The sequence below is a fragment of the Bos javanicus genome, chromosome 17, assembly GCF_032452875.1.
Source record: "Bos javanicus breed banteng chromosome 17, ARS-OSU_banteng_1.0, whole genome shotgun sequence".
Classification (NCBI taxonomy): domain Eukaryota; kingdom Metazoa; phylum Chordata; class Mammalia; order Artiodactyla; family Bovidae; genus Bos; species Bos javanicus.
The window spans coordinates 57,748,090-57,770,646 of record NC_083884.1 but is presented as its reverse complement, the minus strand read 5'-3'; the positions used below and the strand labels follow the sequence as shown (position 1 = coordinate 57,770,646).

General features: G+C 43.1%; 2 protein-coding genes across 3 annotated transcripts in view; one reads left to right on the top strand and one right to left on the bottom strand.

Moving 5' to 3' along the window:
* Positions 1 to 10,929, bottom strand: part of KSR2 (kinase suppressor of ras 2) — a 485,548-nt gene extending 474,619 nt beyond the window's left edge. Inside the window, exon 1 of the mRNA XM_061384873.1 lies at positions 10,679 to 10,929. The gene's annotated coding sequence lies outside the window, so the exon portion shown is untranslated. The remainder of the gene's footprint in view (positions 1 to 10,678) is intronic.
* An 84-nt stretch (positions 10,930 to 11,013) lies between these two features.
* RFC5 (replication factor C subunit 5) lies at positions 11,014 to 21,764 on the top strand. 2 transcript variants are annotated; one of them, XM_061384884.1, is made up of 11 exons: positions 11,014 to 11,185; positions 12,745 to 12,809; positions 13,077 to 13,213; positions 14,381 to 14,460; positions 15,117 to 15,190; positions 16,391 to 16,550; positions 17,271 to 17,352; positions 17,720 to 17,854; positions 18,378 to 18,450; positions 19,776 to 19,830; positions 20,877 to 21,764. In XM_061384884.1, the coding sequence occupies exons 1-11, from the start codon at positions 11,124 to 11,126 to the stop codon at positions 20,971 to 20,973; spliced, it is 1,020 nt and encodes a 339-aa protein (XP_061240868.1). In that variant the 5' UTR covers positions 11,014 to 11,123; the 3' UTR covers positions 20,974 to 21,764. The 2 variants fall into 2 exon arrangements, with proteins under 2 accessions (XP_061240868.1, XP_061240869.1); XM_061384885.1 differs by lacking the exon at positions 19,776 to 19,830.
* The last annotated feature ends 793 nt before the right edge of the window (positions 21,765 to 22,557 follow it).

Below are 22,557 nucleotides of genomic sequence, written 5' to 3'. Positions count from 1 at the left end.
CCTGAGCAACAGAAGAAAATCAGAAGTTGTATTAAAATCAAGAACTTATTTGAATTTAGCATTAAGAAAACATTTTTAATTAATTAATTGGCACAAATTGAAGATAACCATATTAACAAATCAGTTCAGGTTGACATTTGCCAAAATATGACATATTGAATATGTTCTCTTTATTCAATACCCCTTAAATTGTGAAAAAAATAAAGCAGAGAGTATAAAATAATTTTCTCCCATGAGATGGAACTTTAATTAGATACCCCCTTTAAGAAAGAAATCTGCTTCTGTTGAGTTTTTTAAAAATCTGTACCTTAAATGACCTTCAAGTTTCAAGATTTCTTCAAGATACAATTGCCCAATCCTCATATTAATGAACAAGCCAGATATTTTAATTTCCTGCACATCTGCCAAGTATCTTCAGTTTAGAAAAGATTAATTCTAAGGTGACTCCCCATTTAAAAAACACAATTTCTCTTAAGTAAAAAGAATTTTTAAAAATATATTTTGACCATCTATATCATTGAAACACTTAAAATACTTTCAAGTTTAAAAATTCTCCTCCAAGCTGACTTGCGGCAGTCTTGGCTCTTAAACTTTCAGTACTACTCTCTTGCTGTACTTTTCAGCGTTGCAATTGATTTTAAATACACATTTTTTTTTTTTTATCACATTGCCATTGAACTTGGGCCAAATGCTTTGAAAGAGTGAGTTTAGGGGGATTGGAGGAACGGGATGAAATGTCTATAAATAGCAGTTCTCTGTGTAGCATGCACTATATAATAAAGTGTTGTGTAATTCTGCCATACAACGTAAATGACGATAGTAATTTGCATTTTCTTATTACTATTTGTCCTTGAATTGAATCTGTGGTCTTTTGCCAATATTAAGGTCTATTTCTCACTTCCTTATCTCCCCAGGGTCCCTACTATGATGGGAGTAAGTGGTCAACAGTCCCCTTTTTAGTTCTTACAACAGGTATACACTCAGTTGCTTTCTCTTTTTTTTTGCCTCTCTTTTCCAGTCTCACAAACATAAAGACAGTATCATCCATGACTGGACCAATGCCAAACAGAGTCAGACAAATGTAGCCACACTTCCATCATCTCCTTATTAACACTCCTTTCTCTTTTTAAATCAGGATGACCCCAGAGATTCTAGCCCAAGGCTATTAAGCTGGACTCCAAGTAGGGAGAATCAGGAAAGGTTTCAGAAGAAGAAATATCTTTAAAATTTTACTAGCCTGGAGGGCCTATTATTAGTGTGACAGAATAATATGATTGAGAATTAACTGGACTTATTTTCTACTCTAGACTCATCACACATGACTAAAGGGGAATTTTTTTTCTCCAAGCAATTAAGTCTTGAGTCCGGGGAAGCTGGGCTTGCCTTGCTCAAGGGAGCTAGGATGCCTAGGAACTTAGGGAGATGAATTATTGAAATGAAGGGCCCTTAGAGGAGAAGAGGTGGGAGTGCTGTCTGTGAGAGAGGAGTGGCCCAGCTCCCTGAAGATCCACACTAGGGATGCAGAGCAGTGGTGGGGAGCAGGATTCGGGGAGAAAGATACATTCTGTGATCCAGGTGTCACCTGAAAGGTGCATGCAAACTGCCTGGAGAACTTGTTAAAATGGAACTCTGATCTGGGTGGTCTGGAGTGGGTCTAGAGACTCTGCATCTCTAACAAGCTCCTTGGTAGTGCCCGTACTATGGGTCCTGGGGCCTCACTTGAAAGAGTAGGAGGAGGTGGTGGAAGGACTTTGAAGGAGGGACACGAGGAAGTCTAAACTTCATACTCTGTAGCATTGGGAGGGATGACAAAAGTTCTGGGTGGCTGAGTTGTTTGTTGAAGGAAAGGATACTATTACCAACAGAACTGTCCATCTTAAAAGGGATCATTCCCATCTGTACAAAGAGCATCTACTCCAACAGATTATGTAAAGAACTGAAAACTAAGAGTCCTTCCTCACATTTTCTGGCCTGTTTGCCCACAACCTCTTAGGCATCTTTAATGACCTAGAGAAGGGAAGGAAACCAACTCCCAACCCCTCAGTAGGCTAAATTTCCAAACTACCTTCCCCTGTGGAAGGAGCAGTAGAGGACCTTGAACCAGATGTGTTTAATGTAGAAAAACTGAAATTTTTGAGCACTAGTGTCATGGAGCAAATTCAAATGAGGTACCCTTTCAATCTCAAACTTGAAAAGAATCAAATTCAGGAATCTATAAATAGCCATTTCATTAGTTATTCAATCAACAAATGTTTCAATTCAGTTCAGTAGCTCAGTCGTGTCCGACTCTTTGTGACCCCATGAATTGCAGCACGCCAGGCCTCCCTGTCCATCACCAACTCTCAGAGTCCACCCAAACTCATGTCCATCGAGTTGGTGATGCCATCTAGCCATCTCATCCTCTGTCGTCCCCTTCTCCTCCTGCCCCCAATCCCTCCTAGCATCAGAGTCTTTTCCAATGAGTCAACTCTTCACATGAGGTGGCCAAAGTATTGGGGTTTCAGCTTCAGCATCAGTCCTTCCAATGAACACCCAGGACTGATCTCCTTTAGGATGGACTGGTTGGATCTCCTTGCAGTCCAAAGGACTCTCAAGAGTCTTCTCCAACACCACAGTTCAAAAACATCAATTCTTCGGTGCTCAGCTTTCTTCACAGTCCAACTCTCACATCCATACATGACCACTGGATAAACCATAGCCTTGACTAGACGGACCTTTGTTGGCAAAGTAATTTCGCTGCTTTTTAATATGCTGTCTAGGTTGGTCATAACTTTTCCTTCCAAGGAGTAAGCGTCTTTTAATTTCATGGCTACAGTCACCATCTGCAGTGATTTTGGAGCCCCCAAAAATAAAGTCTGCCACTGTTTCCATTGTTTCCTCATCTACGTCCCATGAAGTGATGGGCCCAGATGCCATGATCTTAGTTTTCTGAATGTTGAGCTTTAAGGCAACTTTTCCACTCTCCTCTTTCACTTTCATCAATAGGTTTTTTAGTTCCTCTTCACTCTCTGCCATAAGGGTGGTGTCATCTGCATATCTGAGGTTATTGATATTTCTCCCGGCAATCTTGATTCCAGCTTGTGCTTCTTCCAGCCCAGCGTTTCTCATGATGTACTCTGCATATAAGTTAAATAAGCAGGGTGACAATATACAGCCTTGATGTACTCCTTTTCCTATTTGGAACCAGTCTGTTCCATGTCCAGTTCTAACTGTTACTTCCTGAGCTGCATATAGGTTTCTCAAGAGGCAGGTCAGGTGGTCTGGTATTCCCATCTCTTTCAGAATTTTCCACAGTTTATTGTGATCCACCAAGTCAGAGGCTTTGGCATAGTCAATAAAACAGAAATAGATGTTTTTCTGGAACTCTCTTGCTTTTTCGATGATGCAGCGGATGTTGGCAATTTGATCTCTGCCTTTTCTAAAACCAGCTTGAACATCTGGAAGTTCACGGTTCATGTATTGCTGAAGCCTGGCTTGGAGAATTTTGAGCATTACTTTACTAGTAAGTGAGATGAGTGCAATTGTGCGGTAGTTTGAGCATTCTTTGGCATTGCCTTTCTTTGGGATTGGAATGAAAACTGACCTTTTCCAGTTTATGGGATGCTGAATGAATTTCCCTAAGTTCTGATGTGGACTTCTGACACGAGAAACTGGTTGTAGGGGACAATTACCCGCAAAGATCTGAGGACTTAATTTCATCAGTCAGTGAACTTGCCATGGTCACCAAATAAGATGGCCCTTCCCCCTATATAAACTCTTTGAATTGCCCTTTGAGATTTTTCCCTCCTTCAAGACCTTGCTCTTCATTTAAACATGATAAATTTCACCAGTATAAACATGTTCAAGAGAAAGACCCAGTTTGATTTTCTTCTGCCAGCCTCTTCCAAAGATAGTCCTTGAATCCCATTCTCTCATAAGAACAAGTCTTAAAAATAAACTAAGGCAGTAAGTGCTGTGTGTCCAAAGCCAAGTTGGTTTCAAAGCTGAGAATAATAAAATTCAGGGTTCCCGTTCCCTAATTCAACTTTAAGAGCAAATGTCTTTTGTTGTTAATTCTGCTTGCAACCTCTGATCCCACCATCTCCAGGACCTGATGTTTTATTAAAGCATTTCAAAGTCTGGTTCTGATTATACAAGAAAAGTTTGTGCCTGTGTTCATCAATGTCACAATTCACATGGAGATACCAGCCTATTTGCCATAATCCTCCAGAAGGTCTAAAATCAGGGTAGAGGATAAGAAGGGATTGATGTTATCTTTCCCTGATCATCTGTTCTTGAGAAATCAAAAGTCACAAGTTCTCCTGCTGCTGCTGCTAAGTTGCGTCAGTCATGTCTGACTCTGTGTGATCCACAGATGGCAGCCCACCAGGCTCCCCCATCCCTAGGATTCTCTAGGCAAGAACACTGGAGTGTGTTGCCATTTCCTTCTCCAATGCATGAAAGTGAAAAGTGAAAGTGAAGTCGCTCAGTCGTGTTCGACTCTTTTCGACCCCATGGACCACAGCCTACCAGGCTCCTCCGTCCTACAGTGTTTTTATTTAGCCAGCAGTTTTGTTTTCTTTAATTAGTTGTCAAGGTTTAACATACAAAATTTTCACATACAAATCCAGGCTTTTGGTTTCTCTCGAAATTCGGAAGAGCTGGCAACATTTGCCTGCTGTCCCTCATGGCTCAGTACTGGTATAGTGGACACTTATGATCATTTTGGCTGCCAGCATCTGAACCCCTTTCCTATCATTTAGGGATGTCACCAGTTCACAAGTCTTGGTGGGAGGCAGATGTCACTTCCCACTGCTGCTGCTGCTGCTGCTGCTAAGTCACTTCAGTCATGTCTGACTCTGTGCGACCCCATAGACGGCAGCCCACCAGGCTCCCCCGTCCCTGGGATTCTCCAAGCAAGAACACTGGAGTGGGTTGCCATTTCGTTCTCCAATGCATGAAAATGAAAAGTCAAAGTGAAGTCGCTCAGTCGTGTCCAACTCTTAGCGACCTCATGGACTGCAGCCTACTAGGCTCCTCCGTCCATGGGAGTTTCCAGGCAACAGTGCTGGAGTGGGGTGCCATTGCCTTCTCCACACTTCCCACTGCTGCTGCTAAGTTGTTTCGGTCATGTCCGACTCTGTGCGACCCCATAGACCGCAGCCCACCAGAATTCCCCGCCCCTAGGATTCTCCAGGCAAGAAAGAACACTGGAGTGGGTTGCCATTTCCTCCTTCAATGCATGAAAGTGAAAAGTGAAAGTGAAGTCGCTCAGTCGTGTCCAACTCTTAGCGACCCCATGGACTTCGGCCTACCAGACTCCTCTGTCCATGGATTTTCCAGGCAAGAGTACTGGAGTGGGGTGTCATTGCCTTCTCTGGCACTTCCCCACTACTCAAGCTATATACCTGGTACTCACTGGCACATGACCCAGGCCTGGCTAATTAGGCATCTCTCCCCAAAGTTTTGTTGTTGCTGTTGTTTTAAAACATTTTAGTCTGTACTAGGGTATAGCCTATTAACATTGTTGTGATAATTTCAGGTGAACAGCAAAGGGACTCAACCATGGGTCACTGGCTTTAGGAAGACTCCAGTACAGGAGAGAATTGGTGAATTCTTTCTGATATTAGAAATGGTGAAAGCAACATCCAGTGAGTAGGGGCAGTAGGGTCCAACGGTAAGCAGCAGAGTTTCCCTACTGTCTTGGCTCTGTGGAGTAATTTTGACCATGGTTCCAGTTCCATGGCCTGTCTTTGTTCCATTTTCCAAGTAGGGTTCTCCAGGATTTTACTGACTGTGAGCTATCCAATATTTCATTACTACAATCCTTTTCTGCTTATATCTTTTATCTACAAACTCTTCTCCCTTAGAGGCAGGGCATAGAGTCCACCCAAACTTTTTCCTTTATATATTAACTTTAGGCTGCTTATAAGATATGTAAGCTTGGAACTTAGGTCTTCTCTCTCACTTTCTCTTTGAAGTTATAGAATTTTGTCACTGGGAGAAAAGCTAAGGATCATCTAGTGCAACAGTGAGCAAAGTAAGGAGAAAAGTTTCCCAGAGCTGCCTTCCCCACCCACTGCCATTTCCTCTTACATCTCATTGGACGGAACTGGGTCACATGTTATGCTTTAAGCCAATCAGGGAACTAGGGTCACTGTGATTGGCTTAGCCTAAGGAAGTAGTCCAATTTTGGCTGAATATTAGAACAACTGAACAGTTTTTTAAGAGGCCAATGCCTGGTGGCACCCCCTAGGCCAAACTTAATTGATCTGATTGGACTTCTGGTATTGAAATTAAAAAAAAAAAAAAAAAATCCTGTCGTGCTTCTAATATCAACCCTCTTTCTAGTTCAGTCCCCCTAACCCCATCCATTTTTCAAATGCCAATACTGAGACCCAAAGAGATACTAAGTTGCCTAAAGGACTGTATCTTCAATTAATAGCAAAAATAGATACAAGCAAGACCACACACACATTTACTAAGAAATGACATTTACTAATTGTTTTTTCAAAATATGCATGTGAGTACCCATTCCTTTTCTTAGAAAGAGAAGTCCTGAGGAGCTCAAGGACTGAGAAGCAGTAGAGTGTAAGACACTGTTTATCAAATTTGAACACATCAGAATCCTCTGGAGGGCTTGGTACAACAGGGAGCGCTGAGCCCACCCCCAGAGTATCAAATTCAGTGGTTTTGGTTGGGGAGAGGGGGTGGATAATTTGCTTTTCTAACAAGTTCCCAGAGGCTGCTACTGCTGGTCTGGCGACTACACTAGCTACTAGCAGAGTGGCTAAGACTTTTGGCTATAGAATCACACCAAGATCCAGTTCTGCCCCTTACACCAAGTCAGAACATGGGCAAGTTACTTAACATACCAATGAAATGGGGTCAATAATAACAGAAGGCTGGCCTTATGACAACAACTAAATATGAACTTAGAATGTAAAGCAATTAGAACAGTGTCTGGCCCACAGCAACTGCCTAATGAACATTAACTATTATCATTCATTCCTTCCTTCATCAAACAATTATAAATTGAGTCTTTCCTTTGAGACATGTACTGTTTCAGGCACCAGGAGTACAGTGGTGAGGAAAGCAAAGCCTTGCCTTTCAATGAGCTTACAATACACTGAGGAGGAGCATGATAGATGACCTTGTAAATATACAGTATAACACAGAGGAATTTTGCATTCCAAGCAAACAATATCAGCTGTACACAGAGCTTTATGAAAACTTGGTCCAACCTTGTTCACATTTTCCAGCTCAAGGAGGCGGTGGCGTTGTTTCTAATGCAAAAACCTCTTAGCAGCATGGCTCTTACCATGGCAGCTGAATAAAGCTCAGGTTATGGCTTTTCCAGTCAGGTTCTCCAGAGAAACAGAACCAGTAGTGTGTATGTTTGTGTGTAAAATTTAAATTTACACTTATTTTTAAAGTATGTTCAAATATAATTTGGGAATTCCCTGGCAGTCCAGTGGTTAGGACCCTCAGCTTCCACTGCACAGGGTACCGGCTTGATCCCTGGTTGGAGAACTAAGATCCCACAAGCCAAGTAATGTGCCAAAAAAAAAGTTTAAAAAAATGTGATTTATATTTATATTTATACTATATATTATATTTATGTAGATTTAAAAACACTCTATTTTAAATCACTAAAATGTACTACATGAATTAAAGGGCCAAAGGAATTGAAAAGAAAGCAAAACATGCACAAAATCCTGACCCTGAGCACCTTCTAACATTTTTGACAAATTCCAAGTCCATCAAGATCAAATCTTTGATATCGAGTGCTCTCACTTCTCCCATCCTCAGAAACAAGCAAAACAATAGCTCTAAGATGTATCATGAGAGACCAGGGTAGATGATAGAAATAACTTGCCTCCTCCTCCTGAATAGATCCAAGGTTGTCACTTACGCCCCAAGGATTTCTCCCAAATAATGCTGCAGGCATAAGGATAAGACAAATTTGGCAATCAACTATTCTTACTTAACTCTATGTTTACTGGGTGAGGAACTCCATCAAAGCTATTAGAATTAATCAGCCAGTTCAATGAAGCTGCAGGATATAAAATCAACATTTTATATACTAACAATGAACTATCAAAGAGAAACAGAGAATATAATCCCATTTGCAACTGCATAAAAAAATAATAGAAATGTACTTACAAGGAGATGAAAGATCAATACAGTGAACACAACACATTGAGAAAAGAAACTGAAGAAGACATATATAAGTTGAAAGATATTCTGAACTCACAAATTAGAAGAATTAATATTCTTAGAAAGTGCATACAACCCAAGGCCATCTATAGATTCAACACAAGCCCTAGCAAAATTCCAATAATATTTTCCACAAAAGTATAAAAAAAAACAGTCCTAAAATTTGTATGGAACCACAAAGGACCCTAAGAGAAGAACCAAGTTGACAGCATCACAATTCCTGATTTCAAACTTTATTACAAAGCTTTAATTATCAAAACACTATAGTACTGGCATAACAAAAAGACACACAGACCAATGGAACAGAATTGGCAGCCCAGAAAAAAACACATACATATATGATCAACTAATACTTGTCACCGTTAACTTCCAGATGTTCAAGCTGGTTTTAGAAAAGGCAGAGGAACCAGAGATCAAATTGCCAACATCCGCTGCATCATCGAAAAAGCAAGAGAGTTCCAGAAAAACATCTATTTCTGTTTTATTGACTATGCCAAAGCCTCTGACTGTGTGGATCACAATAAACTGTGGAAAATTCTGAAAGAGATGGGAATACCAGACCACCTGACCTGCCTCTTGAGAAACCTGTATGCAGGTCAGGAAGCAACAGTTAGAACTGGACATGGAACAACAGACTGGTTCCAAATAGGAAAAGGAGTACGTCAAGGCTGTATATTGTCACCCTGCTTATTTAACTTATATGCAGAGTACATCATGAGAAACGCTGGGCTGGAAGAAGCACAAGCTGGAATCAAGATTGCCGGGAGAAATATCAATAACCTCAGATATGCAGATGACACCACCCTTATGGCAGAAAGTGGAGAGGAACTCAAAAGCCTCTTGATGAAAGTGAAAGAGGAGAGTGAAAAAGTTGGTTTAAAGCTCAACATTCAGAAAACAAAGATCATGGCATCTGGTACCATCACTTCATGGCAAGTAGATGGGGAAAAAGAGGAAACAGTGTCAGACTTTATTTTTGGGGGCTCCAAAATCACTGCAGATGGTGACTGCAGCCATGAAATTAAAAGATGCTTACTCCTTGGAAGGAAAGTTATGACCAACCTAGATAGCATATTCAAAAGCAGAGACATTACTTTGCCAACAAAGGTTCGTCTAGTCAAGGCTATGGTTTTTCCAGTGGTCATGTATGGATGTGAGAGTTGGACTGTGAAGAAGGCTGAGCACCGAAGAATTGATGCTTTTGAACTGTGGTGTTGGAGAAGACTCTTGAGAATTCCTTGGACTGCAAGGAGATCCAACCAGTCCATTCTGAAGGAGATCAGCCCTGGGATTTCTTTGGAAGGAATGATGCTAAAAGCTGAAACTCCAGTACTTTAGCCACCTCATGTGAAGAGTTGACTCATTGGAAAAAGACTCTGATGCTGGGAGGGATTGGGGGCAGGAGGAGAAGGGGACGACAGAGGATGAGATGGTTGGATGGCATCACTGACTCGATGAACGTGAGTCTTGGTGAACTCTGGGAGTTGGTGATGGACAGGGCGGCCTGGCGTGCTGCAAGTCATGGGGTTACAAAGAGTCGGACACGACTGAGCGACTGAACTGAACAGTAGCTACTTCTAAATCAGAACACTTGTAATCCTGGGTCAGCCTCATCTCCTCTCAGGATTGTTGTCTTTCTCAGCATGGCAAAAAAACCCCCCAAAAACCAAAAAACAAACCAACAAACAAAAAACAGGGACTTCTCTGGTGATCCAGTAGCTAAGAATCCGAGCTCCCAAAGCAGGGGCCTGGCTTCCATTCCTGGTCAGGAAACTAAATTCCACATGCCACAATGAAGAGACCGCATGCTCTAACAATGATCCAACAGGCGGCAATGAAAATCTCGCGTGATACTGCGTGCCACAACGAAAACCCAGCGCAGCCAAAACAATAGCCAAAGTTTATTACAGATATAATACACACTTATTGCTGGGAACTACAGACCAGCAAAATAGAAAACAGAAGTGGTTCATAATTCCCTGCTAACTGCTAAGTCACTTCAGTCGTGTCCGACCCCTAGCGACCCCATGGACTGCACCCTACCAGGCTCCTCCGTCCATGGGATTTTCCAGGCAACAGTACTGGAATGGGGTGCCATTGCCTTCTCCGTCATAATCCCCTTACCTCAGAAAAACAATACTAACATTTTGATACCAATTCTCCCCAGCAGCTTCCTGTCAGAGGGACCCTGTCCTCTTCGCTTACTAACTAGCCCTGTCCAGTTACACATATTAACCTGGCGGGAAGTTACTTATTATTTATTTTTTCTCTCTGGAGTTGTTTCTGGAGGTCGGTTCTGTAAATTTTGTTGGGTGAGGGGCATAGATTTGAGAGACGGACTGAAGTTGGAGTTGTGCTTGGAGTTGTTTTTCAATGTGAAGTGCTCACCTCCTAGCTTTGGGGGCAAAAAGTATTTCAAGCCTTGTTTCTTATGGCATCTGTATTCAAGAACTGGTCGTGTCATTTGGGGTTGTTTTACCTCAGAATTTTTTAGCGCTGGCCACTTTTCGTTCCTTTGAACGGTAACAGCTAGAACTCTGGTGACGACTGGAATTGGCTTTGGCCGTGAGACTTTAATTTGTAATGACGACTGGTGGCTGTAGGGGGTGGCCGTGCCTCTCCGGCGCGCGCTCCCTCTGGGTTCAGGACTCCGGTCCACATTGGAGAGGGCAGCTCCAACTAGAGAAGGGCGGAGTTGGCGCGAGGCGTCGGCCCGGGCCTGCCGGCAACCAGGCAACAGGGGCCTTAGCAACGGGGAGGGGGCGGGACCTAGGGAGGAAGTCCGATTGCCGCTAAATCTCGCGAGAGTTGCGTTTGCGCGCGAACTCTAAGTGCGAGGGTTCCGGGGTCTAGTTGCGGCTGTTGGCGAGGTTCTGGCCTCTGGGAAACGCGACAAGCCCACCGCCCACCATCATCACTCCGTTATGGAGACCTCAGCGCGCAAGCAGCAGCAGCCTGAGGCGGCCAAGATCAGAAACCTGCCCTGGTAGGAGGGGGCCTGGCTGCTGCGGGGAAGGGGATCGGCCGCGCGCGGAGGCGGTGGCCCGAGTGAACAAGTGGCCAGTCCCCAGTCCGACCTCGCCCCGCCGTCCCCAGACTTGAGGCCGGGGTGGAACCACATAAGTTCACCTCCCCTCAACTCCCCAGTCCTGCTCCATTCTATTTATAACTAGCTAGGTCTCCCTTCACCCATAACCCTGGGCCCCCTTTCCTGTTGCGGAAGAGGAAAACGGCTTCCCCACTTGGGTGGCAACACGGGGGTTCGATCCCATGTCTTCTGACATTGCCTTGGCCTCTGTGGCAGAATATTCTCTCTTGCCAAAATAGTCTCTTCTCTCGGTGCGATTACTGGTCACATTCTAAGCTAGAATAATGATGATGATGATGATAACAGCACTTCCTAGTTAACTTTCATTTCAGTGATTTCGTTACACGCACCCTATTAAATGTTGGAATTTTGCAAAGACCCTAGGAAGAAGGCACTGTTATTCCAGCTTTACCAAAAGGCTAAATGACTTGCTTAAGGTCTAGAGTTGGAAAATAGGTTTGGATTTGAACCCAGGTGGTCCAGATTCAGAGCTTGCACTCTTAGCCAGCCTGCTTCCACAACTGTGTCTCAGTGTTGTTTTAAAGACTGATGGGATTTGGCTTGATTTTGAAAAACTCTTGTTTCTTTTCAAAAGTTTTCAAGATAATGAGTTCGGTTTGTTATTACTATAGTAAAAATACATAACATGAAATTTACAGTTGTAGCGATTTTAAAGTGTACAGTTCTGTGGTGTTAAGTGCATTCAGACAGTTCTGTGGTGTTAAGTGCATTCAGAATGTTGTGTGATCATCCACTATCTAGTTGCAAAATTTTTCATATACCTCAAATGGAAACAATATACCTGTTGGCAGTCACTCCCCATTCCCCTCTCCTTCAGCTCCTGGCAACCACTAATCTACTTTCTGTCTCTGTGAATTTGCCTATTCTGGATATTTCATGTAACTTGAATCATACAATATGTAGTCTTTTGTGACTGGCTTCTTAGATCAGCAATTCATGTCCTTTTATTGCCAAGAACATTCCACTGTATGGCTATACCACCATTTATTGATCCATTCATCTGTTAATTTATATTTGGATACAGGTTCAATTTTGGATTAACTTTAGGTGCCCATCCAGGTTGAGATTATAGGCAGATAGCTGGAAAGGTGAAATGAGAGCAGTTTTTCAGCATTATTGACATTTTTAACCAGATATTGGAGGGGGGAGCATGGCCACGGGGATTAGCCTTTGCATTTCATAATGTTTAATAACTTCCCTGATGACTATCCACTAGATGCCAATAGCACCTTCCACCCAGTTTTGATGGGAAAAGTCTGTAGATATTATCAAGAGTTCACTGGAGGACAAAATTGCCCCGATTGAGAACCACTGGGTTACAGGTTTTTGTAGCTCTCTCTTCTTTTAGGTAGGATACGTATGAAAGGATTCTTTTGCACATAACAAAATATTCTTGCCTTTATATATGTTGTAATGCATGCTACATTGTATTTTAGGGTTGAAAAATATCGGCCACAGACACTGGATGATCTCATTTCTCATCAGGACATCTTGAGTACTAGTAAGTATCCATGTGTCAGTGGCTGGTATCCTAGTTGAAGGACCTGGATATATTTCTTAGGGATGTTGTTTCTGCTGTAATAACTTTAAAGAATCTGATTAAGCTCTTTGGGATGTGGCTTTGACAGCTGCATCCTTCAGATTTTTCATTCCTGCCCACGCCCTGGATTTGAACATAGAGTTGAAGTAGATTCAGTCCAACTCTGGCCCGCAGTGAATGAGGCGACTCTAAGACTGATAGCATCTCTCTTTTTCCCCCCATCTTCAGTTCAGAAGTTTATCAGTGAGGACCGCCTGCCGCACCTCCTTCTGTATGGTCCTCCAGGGACAGGAAAGACATCCACCATCCTGGCCTGTGCTAAACAGCTGTACAAAGATAAGGAATTTGGCTCCATGGTCTTGGAGGTAAATGAGAGGATTACCCTTAACTTTCAAAGAACTCTGGTCTCTTATTTTTAGTTCTGCTAGTTTTGTTTTCCAAGTTAGTTGCCATGCTGGTGGTTGGGAAAGAAGCAGATGTACAATATTTCAATTCACTTTTCCTATAATTGACATTTTTGCCTGGAGATTTTTGGTGTAGCTAGAGGGCAGTGGTAGGGCCAGGTGTTTTTGTTTGCTGTTGCCAACTTTTACTCAAAACACTCAGGGGTCACTTGGTTGCTAGCTGTCTCCCATGTGCCCTTCTGCATGTTGCTCCACACTGTTCTTGTCCCAGAAGACTGGGCTGTGTTGCCAACAAGCTCTCTTGCCCTCTGGCTCCTATTGGGTTTGGCCCGTAGGGGCCCTGGCAGGAGTTGGGGGAAAAATGATGCCTGGTCCAGCCCCGGGTCACCACATTACACAGATGGACAATGTCCCCTCCCACAGGGCACAGCACCCAGCATTTCCCCAGGAGCCAGCACCACTCCCCCAACAAACCCTTAAGACTTGGGAGTGGTAATGGGCCCCAGTAGCCCGTAAGGTATTGCATAGCTCTTGTGGTTTCTCCCACACCTCATAAGCACCTTTTAAAATCTCTCTTCATTTAGTTCTCTTCAAATTACTGAATTTGAGTGTGCTGTCTGTTTACTGCTGGGACACAACTGATCCACTTAGATTATGAAATTCTAAATATTGTCTATTGTTAAGAAAAAAAATGGTTTAACTTACTTTTTTTGTTATAGATCTTAGAATCTTGCTGCTACCAAGATTCTTAATTGTTCTTACTTCAGTTTATTAAAAACTTGTTAACTTCTGGGTTGCTCTGGGTTGTGGTAGCTAAAATTAGTATCATTCTGCTCCTGCCTGGGGTGCTATTCACTGTGACCAGACCAATTAATTATTCCTCCAAAGCATGTCAGTGATTGTCCTCAAAAGGGAGAAGAAAGATAGTCATTGGCCTTTCAGAATATAGTGGAATGATCTAGTGAGCTGTGAGTTTTAAATATAATTGCAATCTTTTTTTTAATGATCATCTCTTTATCTGTCCTTAGACCTAGAGACCTAGCTTGCTGAGCAGGACTGATAAAAAGATACATTAATCCATAGCACACTAATATGTTTTCTATTTATTCTGGCTTCTTTCATGTTTAGCTGAATGCTTCAGATGACCGAGGAATAGATATCGTTCGGGGACCAATCCTGAGCTTTGCTAGCACAAGGACAATATTTAAGTAAGAATTCTTTGCATGATTTCTCTCCCTAAAGATTTTGATCAGTGAGTTGAGTTTTTTAAATCCTCTCCTTTGCCAGTTTATAAAAGTGTAAGAAAAAAAGCGGGGAAGGCTTTGTCAAAAGCAGCCATGAGAAAGACATAAAGTATAGGAATGGTGGTAAGAAATACTAAAATGAAAATATTATCTAAATCTATTTGCAAGTACCCTGGGGAAGCATTAGTTCCATTTTATTGGTTAACAGAGAACTGATTACATCATAAGACTGGGTGAGCTAGTTTGAATTTAAACAAAAATGAATTGAGATCAGGGTGGATAACTAGGATGGTGGTGAAAAAAGAGAGGAAAAGACAGGCAGAAGTAAAGGTGGTAGGGAAAAGGCAGCACTAGGATAATAGGATTCTGGGAGGAAGATAGATGAAGGTGCCAGAGGACAGAACCTGACACAGAGGTTAGACCTCTGTTCCCTTTAAGAGTTGAAGGAGCAGTGGGGTATTTGCTCTGTGTTACCACAAATGTCTGCTTTGGTCAGAGTTCTAGGAGAAATGAACTTTGTGAGCCGGGGCCCAGTGGCACAAATGTGAAGGTGTAGGTTTGGGCCTGGAAGTCACAGTGAGATTGAAGCAGCTTTTAGAAAGTACCACTTGTCTTCCCAGGAAAGGCTTTAAACTGGTGATCTTGGATGAGGCCGATGCCATGACTCAGGATGCCCAGAACGCCCTGAGGAGAGGTAAGGAGTATGGCCATGTACAGTGGTTGGTGAGGACAGCTCTAGAGGAGAATTAGCATCTTTGGACATGAGATAGGACATGGGTTCTTTTCAGTTTTCATTCATCTTCTGACCCAAAGAAATTTCTGTATGCCTTTCACTGCATATCCCATCTGATGATCTAGACAAAAATCTCTGCACTGAGGTATTACCTCTTTTAGTAATTTAAAGACATAAACCTTTTGGGGACTCTTAGGTAATGACCAGACACTGGTGTTTTATCCTTCTTTTCCCTTGGGTTCAGTTTCAGAGTTGGGAATTTGTACTGATGGATGGGGGCAGGTAGGAAGTTGTTCATTTCTAAACTGCTAGATAGGCCTTTCTGCTATTGGTACCCTTAGATACAAAGGAGCCAGGAAAATAATACTAGAAATTTAGTTGCATCAGTCATGTCAGAAAGCTGACATGCTTTCACTTCTTGCCAGGAGAATGATTTGGCCAGGAAGGGAGAGTATGCTGTAATTTGTCAGTCTTAAGGGGCCCGGTGCAGTTAGTTTCTTTGCAAGGACATTCTTAATCTCTCATTAAGATTCTGCAGTGAACAGCTAAGAGAGAAGAGAATCTTTAAGAATTTTAGGGAGGAGTAGATTGCAGCCCATGTTTAAGGAGGAGGAGAACAGAATATCTTTTGGTCCTAAAGGCGTTGGCAGCCTTTCTGCAGCATCTTGTTCTGTTGAGTCAGTCTGGGCAGATCCCAGCGTGAGAATGTTGGTACAGAATGAAACTGATGTCTTAGGCATCTCTGAATTCAGCTTAATGCTCTCGAGAATGCTTTAAGAGTTTGAGACAAAGTCCACTGGAAAGTCTTCAAAAAGCCATTCTCCTCCCCTGCCCAGTAAAAGTTGGGGCATCATCCATCTGCCAAGTAGAATTTTATGCAAAAGGGAAGGAATACTGGATTTCACATCTTAATGGAGTAGAATGGCAAGAGCGCCAGAATCATGGCCAATCGTGGAAAAGGAAGCTTTTTGTACCGTCCTGTTCATCAGCTTGGGAAAGAATGGCTGGTCTCCAGGGACATCCTCTATCACTACCATAGCATCTCCACTTGTCTGCATTCTTGTTTTCTGTACCTTTCACATGACCCTAGAAAAGTGCAGGGTTTCTGGGTCCCTTGAAGAATCAGAATGGAAATGAGGTGGTTTTCTTTTCTCTTGCCAGTGATTGAGAAGTTTACTGAAAATACCAGATTTTGCCTCATATGTAACTATCTGTCAAAGATCATCCCTGCCTTGCAGTCCCGGTGTACAAGATTCCGATTCGGACCACTGACTCCCGAACTCATGGTTCCCCGCCTGGAACACGTCGTAGAAGAAGAGAAGTAAGTATGTTGAAAAGCAGGGAAGGGGGTGGGCCTTGGGAGACTGGGTGTTGGGTAAGGCGACTGGCTGGTATGTTTCAAGGTGATACCGTTTGTAGACAATTCAGGAAACCTGGCACAGGTTAAGCCTCCCTGTCTGTTAGCTGCCCTGGCATCTCACAGACATTCTTCATGAAAGTCATTTGGTTCTTCACTGGATTCCATCCTTCTCCCCTGGAAGCTGTCCCACCTTCTTCCTGCTCTTCTTTTGTTGTTGGGAACTGCACATTGCCAAGTCTCTTCTGCTAAGATGCCACTAGCCTTTCTTGACTAGAAGGGAGGGTCCTGAGTCATCACATTCTGTGTAATCAGATGCCAAGCAAGTAACCAGCCCGAGCCGCTGCTGTTGTTAACAGGTGCCTTGGCTCTGCAATTGCAGATCTCATCAGGACCCTATCCTCCCAGAGAACAGATTTCAAAGCTACCTGCGCAACAGAGCAACACTTGATCCCAGTAAGAGTCCTTCTAGACTTGAACTGGACTGTGACTCAACATGAGGCCAATGTCCCCAAAAGCCAGTGAATTCTGGAGTCTGTAGATCAGGAGAGTATTGTTAACTCCATCCTTCCCTTTTCTTTCTTTCATTGTTTAAATGCCTCGATCATCCCAGGCCATCTTGTTCTCTCCATAAGCACTTGTGCTCTCAGGACCTCTGAATCCCTTCTGCCTGTTTCCTTTCAGAGTTGATATAAGTGAAGATGGGATGAAAGCGCTCATAACTCTTTCCAGTGGAGACATGCGAAGGGCTCTGAACATCTTACAGGTATGGCACCACTCCAAGCAGATCTCTAGTTGCTTTGGAATAGTTTTCCAAGAAAGACATGAGTAACAGTACAACAGAACTGGTAAAAACTTGATCTTGTTATATATTAAAGATGTACCCCCACCCTTGTGTTTCGATTAACTGAGAGAATAATTTGTTGCAAACAAGGGAGAGATAGGGAAGGACTCTGCAGCAGTAACATAGCTGACTGGCAGCGGCATCCTCCGGACATGGCCAGATCTTAGCAGTGTAAGAAGTACAGGGTTCGGCCTGTCGGGTACCTCCCCACCCCCACATTGCTGCCTCCGCAATTGCCTCCTGATCCGCCTGCAGCAGCCATGGTGATTCTACCCCTCTGACTGCACAGAGCACCAACATGGCCTTTGGGAAGGTCACAGAGGAGACTGTCTACACCTGCACAGGGCACCCGCTCAAGTCAGACATCGCCAACATTCTGGACTGGATGTTGAATCAAGACTTCACCACGGCCTACAGGAATATCCTTTCTCTTGCCCTGCAGTCGGTGCATTAAGTGTCCAGGGTCTGAACATGGAACTCTTTTCAGCTCATGATGGAACACGATGTCTGTGGGTGGAATGAGTGCTTGTCTTTAATGTCACAGAGTTCTTCCTGAAGGGCCCTGACCTGGGTGTGGCTTGCAGCCGCTCCACTCACAGATGGGAGGGAAGCACTTAGACCTTGGGTAGAAGATGCAGTCATTTTCAAGATGTCACTGTTACTCTTGTTTTCCTGTAAAATTAAGAGCTAGGTGTAGTGATGTAAAGCCTTTTGGGGAATGCATTTGGTTCTATTCTCTACTAGACAGATACAACTGTTATCTTTCAGAAAACTCTTATTGGATGGAGATGAAAACAGAAAAATAAGAATTTGGGTCCAACATGTGCCACTTCAGATGGAAAGCAACAGCTGTGTTGGGGTGAAAAGCCCTGCTTTCAAAAGTCACTCTCTACAGTGTTTGTCCTGGAACTTGGTCCCTTTGCCTTAACTGTTCCTCTCTAGATATCATGGAGTTAAAAACTCTGAAGGGGTTGGCGTTACACGACATCCTGACAGAGATACACCTGTTCGTGCACAGAGGTAACTCATGTTCCTCCCCGGTTCAGAAGCTGTGTATAAAGCAGCATTCTTTGAGGTTGGGGGTGATTGGAGAGGGAACCTGAAGCTCCACTGTCCACTTTGGAAACAAAGAAACAGGAATGAAGAGGTGTAAACCTGGTCCCTCATTTTTTGTTTTATCTTGCTATTTAAAACCTTGTTCTAAAAATACTCTTGACCTCTAGAATGCTGGGGGGAAAGAAGAAAAGAAATTTCTGAAAGGCTAACTTATGTCCTCCAAGGGTTCATATTTTAAAGCAAAAAGTAGGATATTGTAATTTGTATTTCTAAAAGGGTATTTTCCCCAAAAGGAGAGAGGGAGAAGGAAGATCTAGCTTCACATCAGCCAGAGTGGTCTCACCTAAACCATTTTAAGTTCCCCACTTGGTTGTATGTTATGTACAGAGAACTGCTTCTCGACCCTGGCCCATATACAACCCACCCCAGGCCAATCCAGTTAGCCCTTTGAGGGAGGACCAGACACTTGTGTCTTCCAAGCTCTGAGTGGTCTGCTGTTCAGCCTCATGGAGAAGCTCCTCCCTGACCCGCAGTCACCTGCGGACCGTCTGGTCCATGAACACTGGTTCTGCCAGTTCCTTTCTAAGCCGCTGGCTGGTGTGAAATTCTGCCCAAGAACATGGTTAGCTCAGGCCCAGCTCTGCACTTTGTGGACACTGAGAATGAATCGACCTTTAAAAATCAATCGTTTTTAAAACTGGGATAGCAAGTGAGAACTCAGCTTTGATGGTAACTTAGAGTGACCCAGCAGAGAAGGCAATGGCACCCCACTCCAGTACTCTTGCCTGGAAAATCCCATGGGTGGAGCCGCCTGGTAGGCTGCAGTCCATGGGGTTGCTAAGAGTCGGATACGACTGAGTGACTTCACTTTCACTTTTCACTTTCCTGCACTGGAGAAGGAAATGGCAACCCACTCCAGTGTTCTTGCCTGGAGAATCCCAGGGACAGGGGAGCTTGGTGGGCTGCCGTCTATGGGGTCGCACAGAGTCGGACACGACTGAAATGACTTAGCAGCAGCAGCAGTAGAGTGACCCAGTGGCTGACAGCATTATGGACGGCTCTTCCACCTTCTCATGATCACTCTGGAACCTGCTCATTTTTTTAGCTGCCCTACAGACTCAAAAAGAATAAAAACTTTGAAAACCTACACACTGTGCTTCTAGAAGCATGGTGTCTCAAGATCTGTAGCTTCAAGAGATTAGTCTTATCTGATGTGGAAACTCATACTTGTCCTCTGTGATGTTTTTAACAGTAAATGACAGACCCCACTCATTTGATTTTTCTCCCAGTTGACTTTCCATCTTCAGTTCGAATACATTTATTGACCAAAATGGCAGACATTGAGTGAGTATTTATTTTCCGGTTTTGTTTTCCTGCTTTCCCTTTGTTCTTTGTTTCTACTTGTTTAGGATCAACGGTTTGGTCTAAATCATTCATACTTGGTGGAGTCTAGTTTTGGGTGGGATTACTGAACCAAGCGGGGGGAAGGGTATGAGCTGCTTTTTTAAAGCACAGGGGTTAAGCAAGGACAGGTACAGCTCAGTTACATATTTGAGATAAAGGCCTCTCCATCAGCCTCAGAGGCCGGGTCCACCCTTGTTCTCCACGTGCTCTTGTTATTTGGGAGGTCTGCTTTAGTTCAAACATCTAGGTTGTTTGGGGACAGCCAGCTATCCAGCTGTTATTAAGGCATTTTGGCATATGAAAGCATATTGCAGGGAAAGTAAACATAAACTCAATTTTCCACTTTGGCTGCTTCAGTAAACACAGTTATTAGCCCCCAGTGAAGCTGGCAGCTCTCATCTGAGTAGACAAAAAGCACTGGGTTCAAAATAGACATCCACATCAGCCAGCTCCAATTCACCATCACTGGTATTCACACGTACCAATTAGGTCACTTCTTATTGCTATACTGTGAATTGCAGTTTTACTTTCAGTAGCTGGGCACTTGAAAAGGTTGCAAGATAAATACCAGTGTCTTGCTTTATTGACTAGACCACAGAACCACAGATATGGCAAACCAAACTTCCCAGTGAATTAGGAGAAAGGAAACTTAATTAAAATCCTTCTCAATGCATTTTGTAGGTGAAGAAATAATCCCTAGTCACATGCATTTTGCATATTCACATAGAGCTTCAACAAAGTTAAGTTCAGATCACTGCTACTGGTAACAATTTTTAAAAAAATTTTTACTTTGAATCAGATTTATGGATGAATATTTGAGGCAGCAAAGAAAATGTCAGGGAACACAAAAGATTGCTGCCTGGGATGAATTTCCATTCCCTCCTTCCAGCCCTGCAGCCGACTTTAGGTCTGATTGCTATTGTTCTGTGGTCAAAAGGCAGCTGCCGTGCTGTTCTCTCTCCTTACTTCGGTTTGCTTTCTTTTAGGTACAGACTTGCTGTTGGCACCAGTGAGAAGATTCAGCTGAGTTCCCTCATTGCCGCTTTTCAAGTCACCAGAGACCTGATTGTCACTGAGGCCTAGATGGCCGGGGACCACACGCTGCCAACTAACTCTCAGGCCCAGAAGTGACAGGAGAGCAGGGGACACAAGTGAACAGCTGCCTGGGCTGGCTGTTTACACAGTCATCCCCACCTGTGTAAAATTGTTCCAGGCATGGATGGGCAGACATTTAAATACTGTTTGTGGCTGTTTGGAGCAGGGCTGTACAAAGCAGTTTTAAAGTCCAGCTCTCTTATTGCACTATGCGTGTGTGTCTTACAAGGGAACAAAGCAAAACCCATTTTTAGCCTTAAGGCTTTTACCCTTCAGTTGCTTGGATGATAGGAAATTGGCGTACCCTATGTGGAACATCAGGCTTTCAAATCTAATACGGCCCAAGTATCTTCCAACACAAGGTAAAAAGAACATCACCAAAGTCACGTTTGTAAATCTAATCTGTGCTATACTTTAAATAGGTGTTAATGGGTTTCTGGCCCAAGCCATTATGCTTTTATAAAATGAACTCAATTTTCTTCCTTTAAAACCTGGCCTTTTTATTTTTGCTCTTGAAGTAGAATAATTGCTTGCCAGTTCCTAATTGTAGTGTGGACAGGAGAGAAAACGTTTGAAGTGATGCCACTGGGGCCAGAGATCATCCAACACTGACTTGTTTAACCCAGGGCACATGAGATGAAGCCTGACTAAGCCTGCCAGTGCTGAAAGGATTGGAACTCTTCGTATTTAAATAGAAGACAGTTTATCTGCAAGCATTTGTGCTGCATCTGTGACAGGGTTCTGCACAGTAAAAATAAAGCAGCTTACTTACTGTTTAAGTGACTCCTCTTTCCTTAGCCGGCTACACAGAGGCTGACTTGTTCGACTTGCATTTATATGAAAAAGCCGCCTCCGACCCTGATTATCACAGAATTAACTTTCTCTGGAGGCTGTTCTTTATAAAGGTGTCTAATTCTTATACTGTCAAAAGGGAGAAGTTGGTTACACCCATCACTCAGGTGGGCCTTGTCTGAAGCTAATGGCCTGGGGGTGGGGGTGGGGGATTGTCTCAAGGTAGCTGCCCAGGGCCTCTCAGACTACACCGTATATGATATTTCAAGATGAACACGAAATCTAAATGCTGCCCGATCTAGTCCCACTTGTTTTAAAAGGTGATTTTTTTTTTTCTTAATGGAAAAAATGAAACGGTGAGCCAAAAGCTTTCTACCTTTTTTCCTTCAATGAAAGCCTCTCATCCTGAAAACAAAAGTTTTTCTTTTAGCAACAAAGGCAGCAGAGGAGAGGCTCCTCTACCTTTTCAACACGCTTTTTCATAATACACAGGCCTCTACAAAGCACCTAGTAAGAAAGCCAAAGGATAAGATGTTGCATTTCTTTTAAAATAATTTAAAATATATTAAATTTTCCAAAGGCAGATTTTGTTTGAATGAGGTGTCTTGATTAGATAACTATACACCACTGAAGGAGAACAGTACTTTTAAGGAACTAGTTGTGTTTAGGGGCAGAGTTGAGACTGGCTGATGAGTCCAATGAGTTGAAGCAGTCAAGTCAGATCTCGTACAGAAGAAAATCAGCTGAAATGATGACACCAATTCTTCACACAATTAAGGA

Excerpts from the sequence above, each read along its gene's own strand:
- RFC5 (XM_061384884.1), top strand. The coding sequence starts at position 11,124 with ATGGAGACCTCAGCGCGCAAGCAGCAGCAGCCTGAGGCGGCCAAGATC. Across the intron at positions 11,186-12,744 it reads AAGATCAGAAACCTGCCCTG|GGTTGAAAAATATCGGCCAC; the intron begins GTAGGAGGGGGC and ends ATTGTATTTTAG. Across the intron at positions 17,855-18,377 it reads CCACGGCCTACAGGAATATC|ATGGAGTTAAAAACTCTGAA; the intron begins CTTTCTCTTGCC and ends TCTCTAGATATC.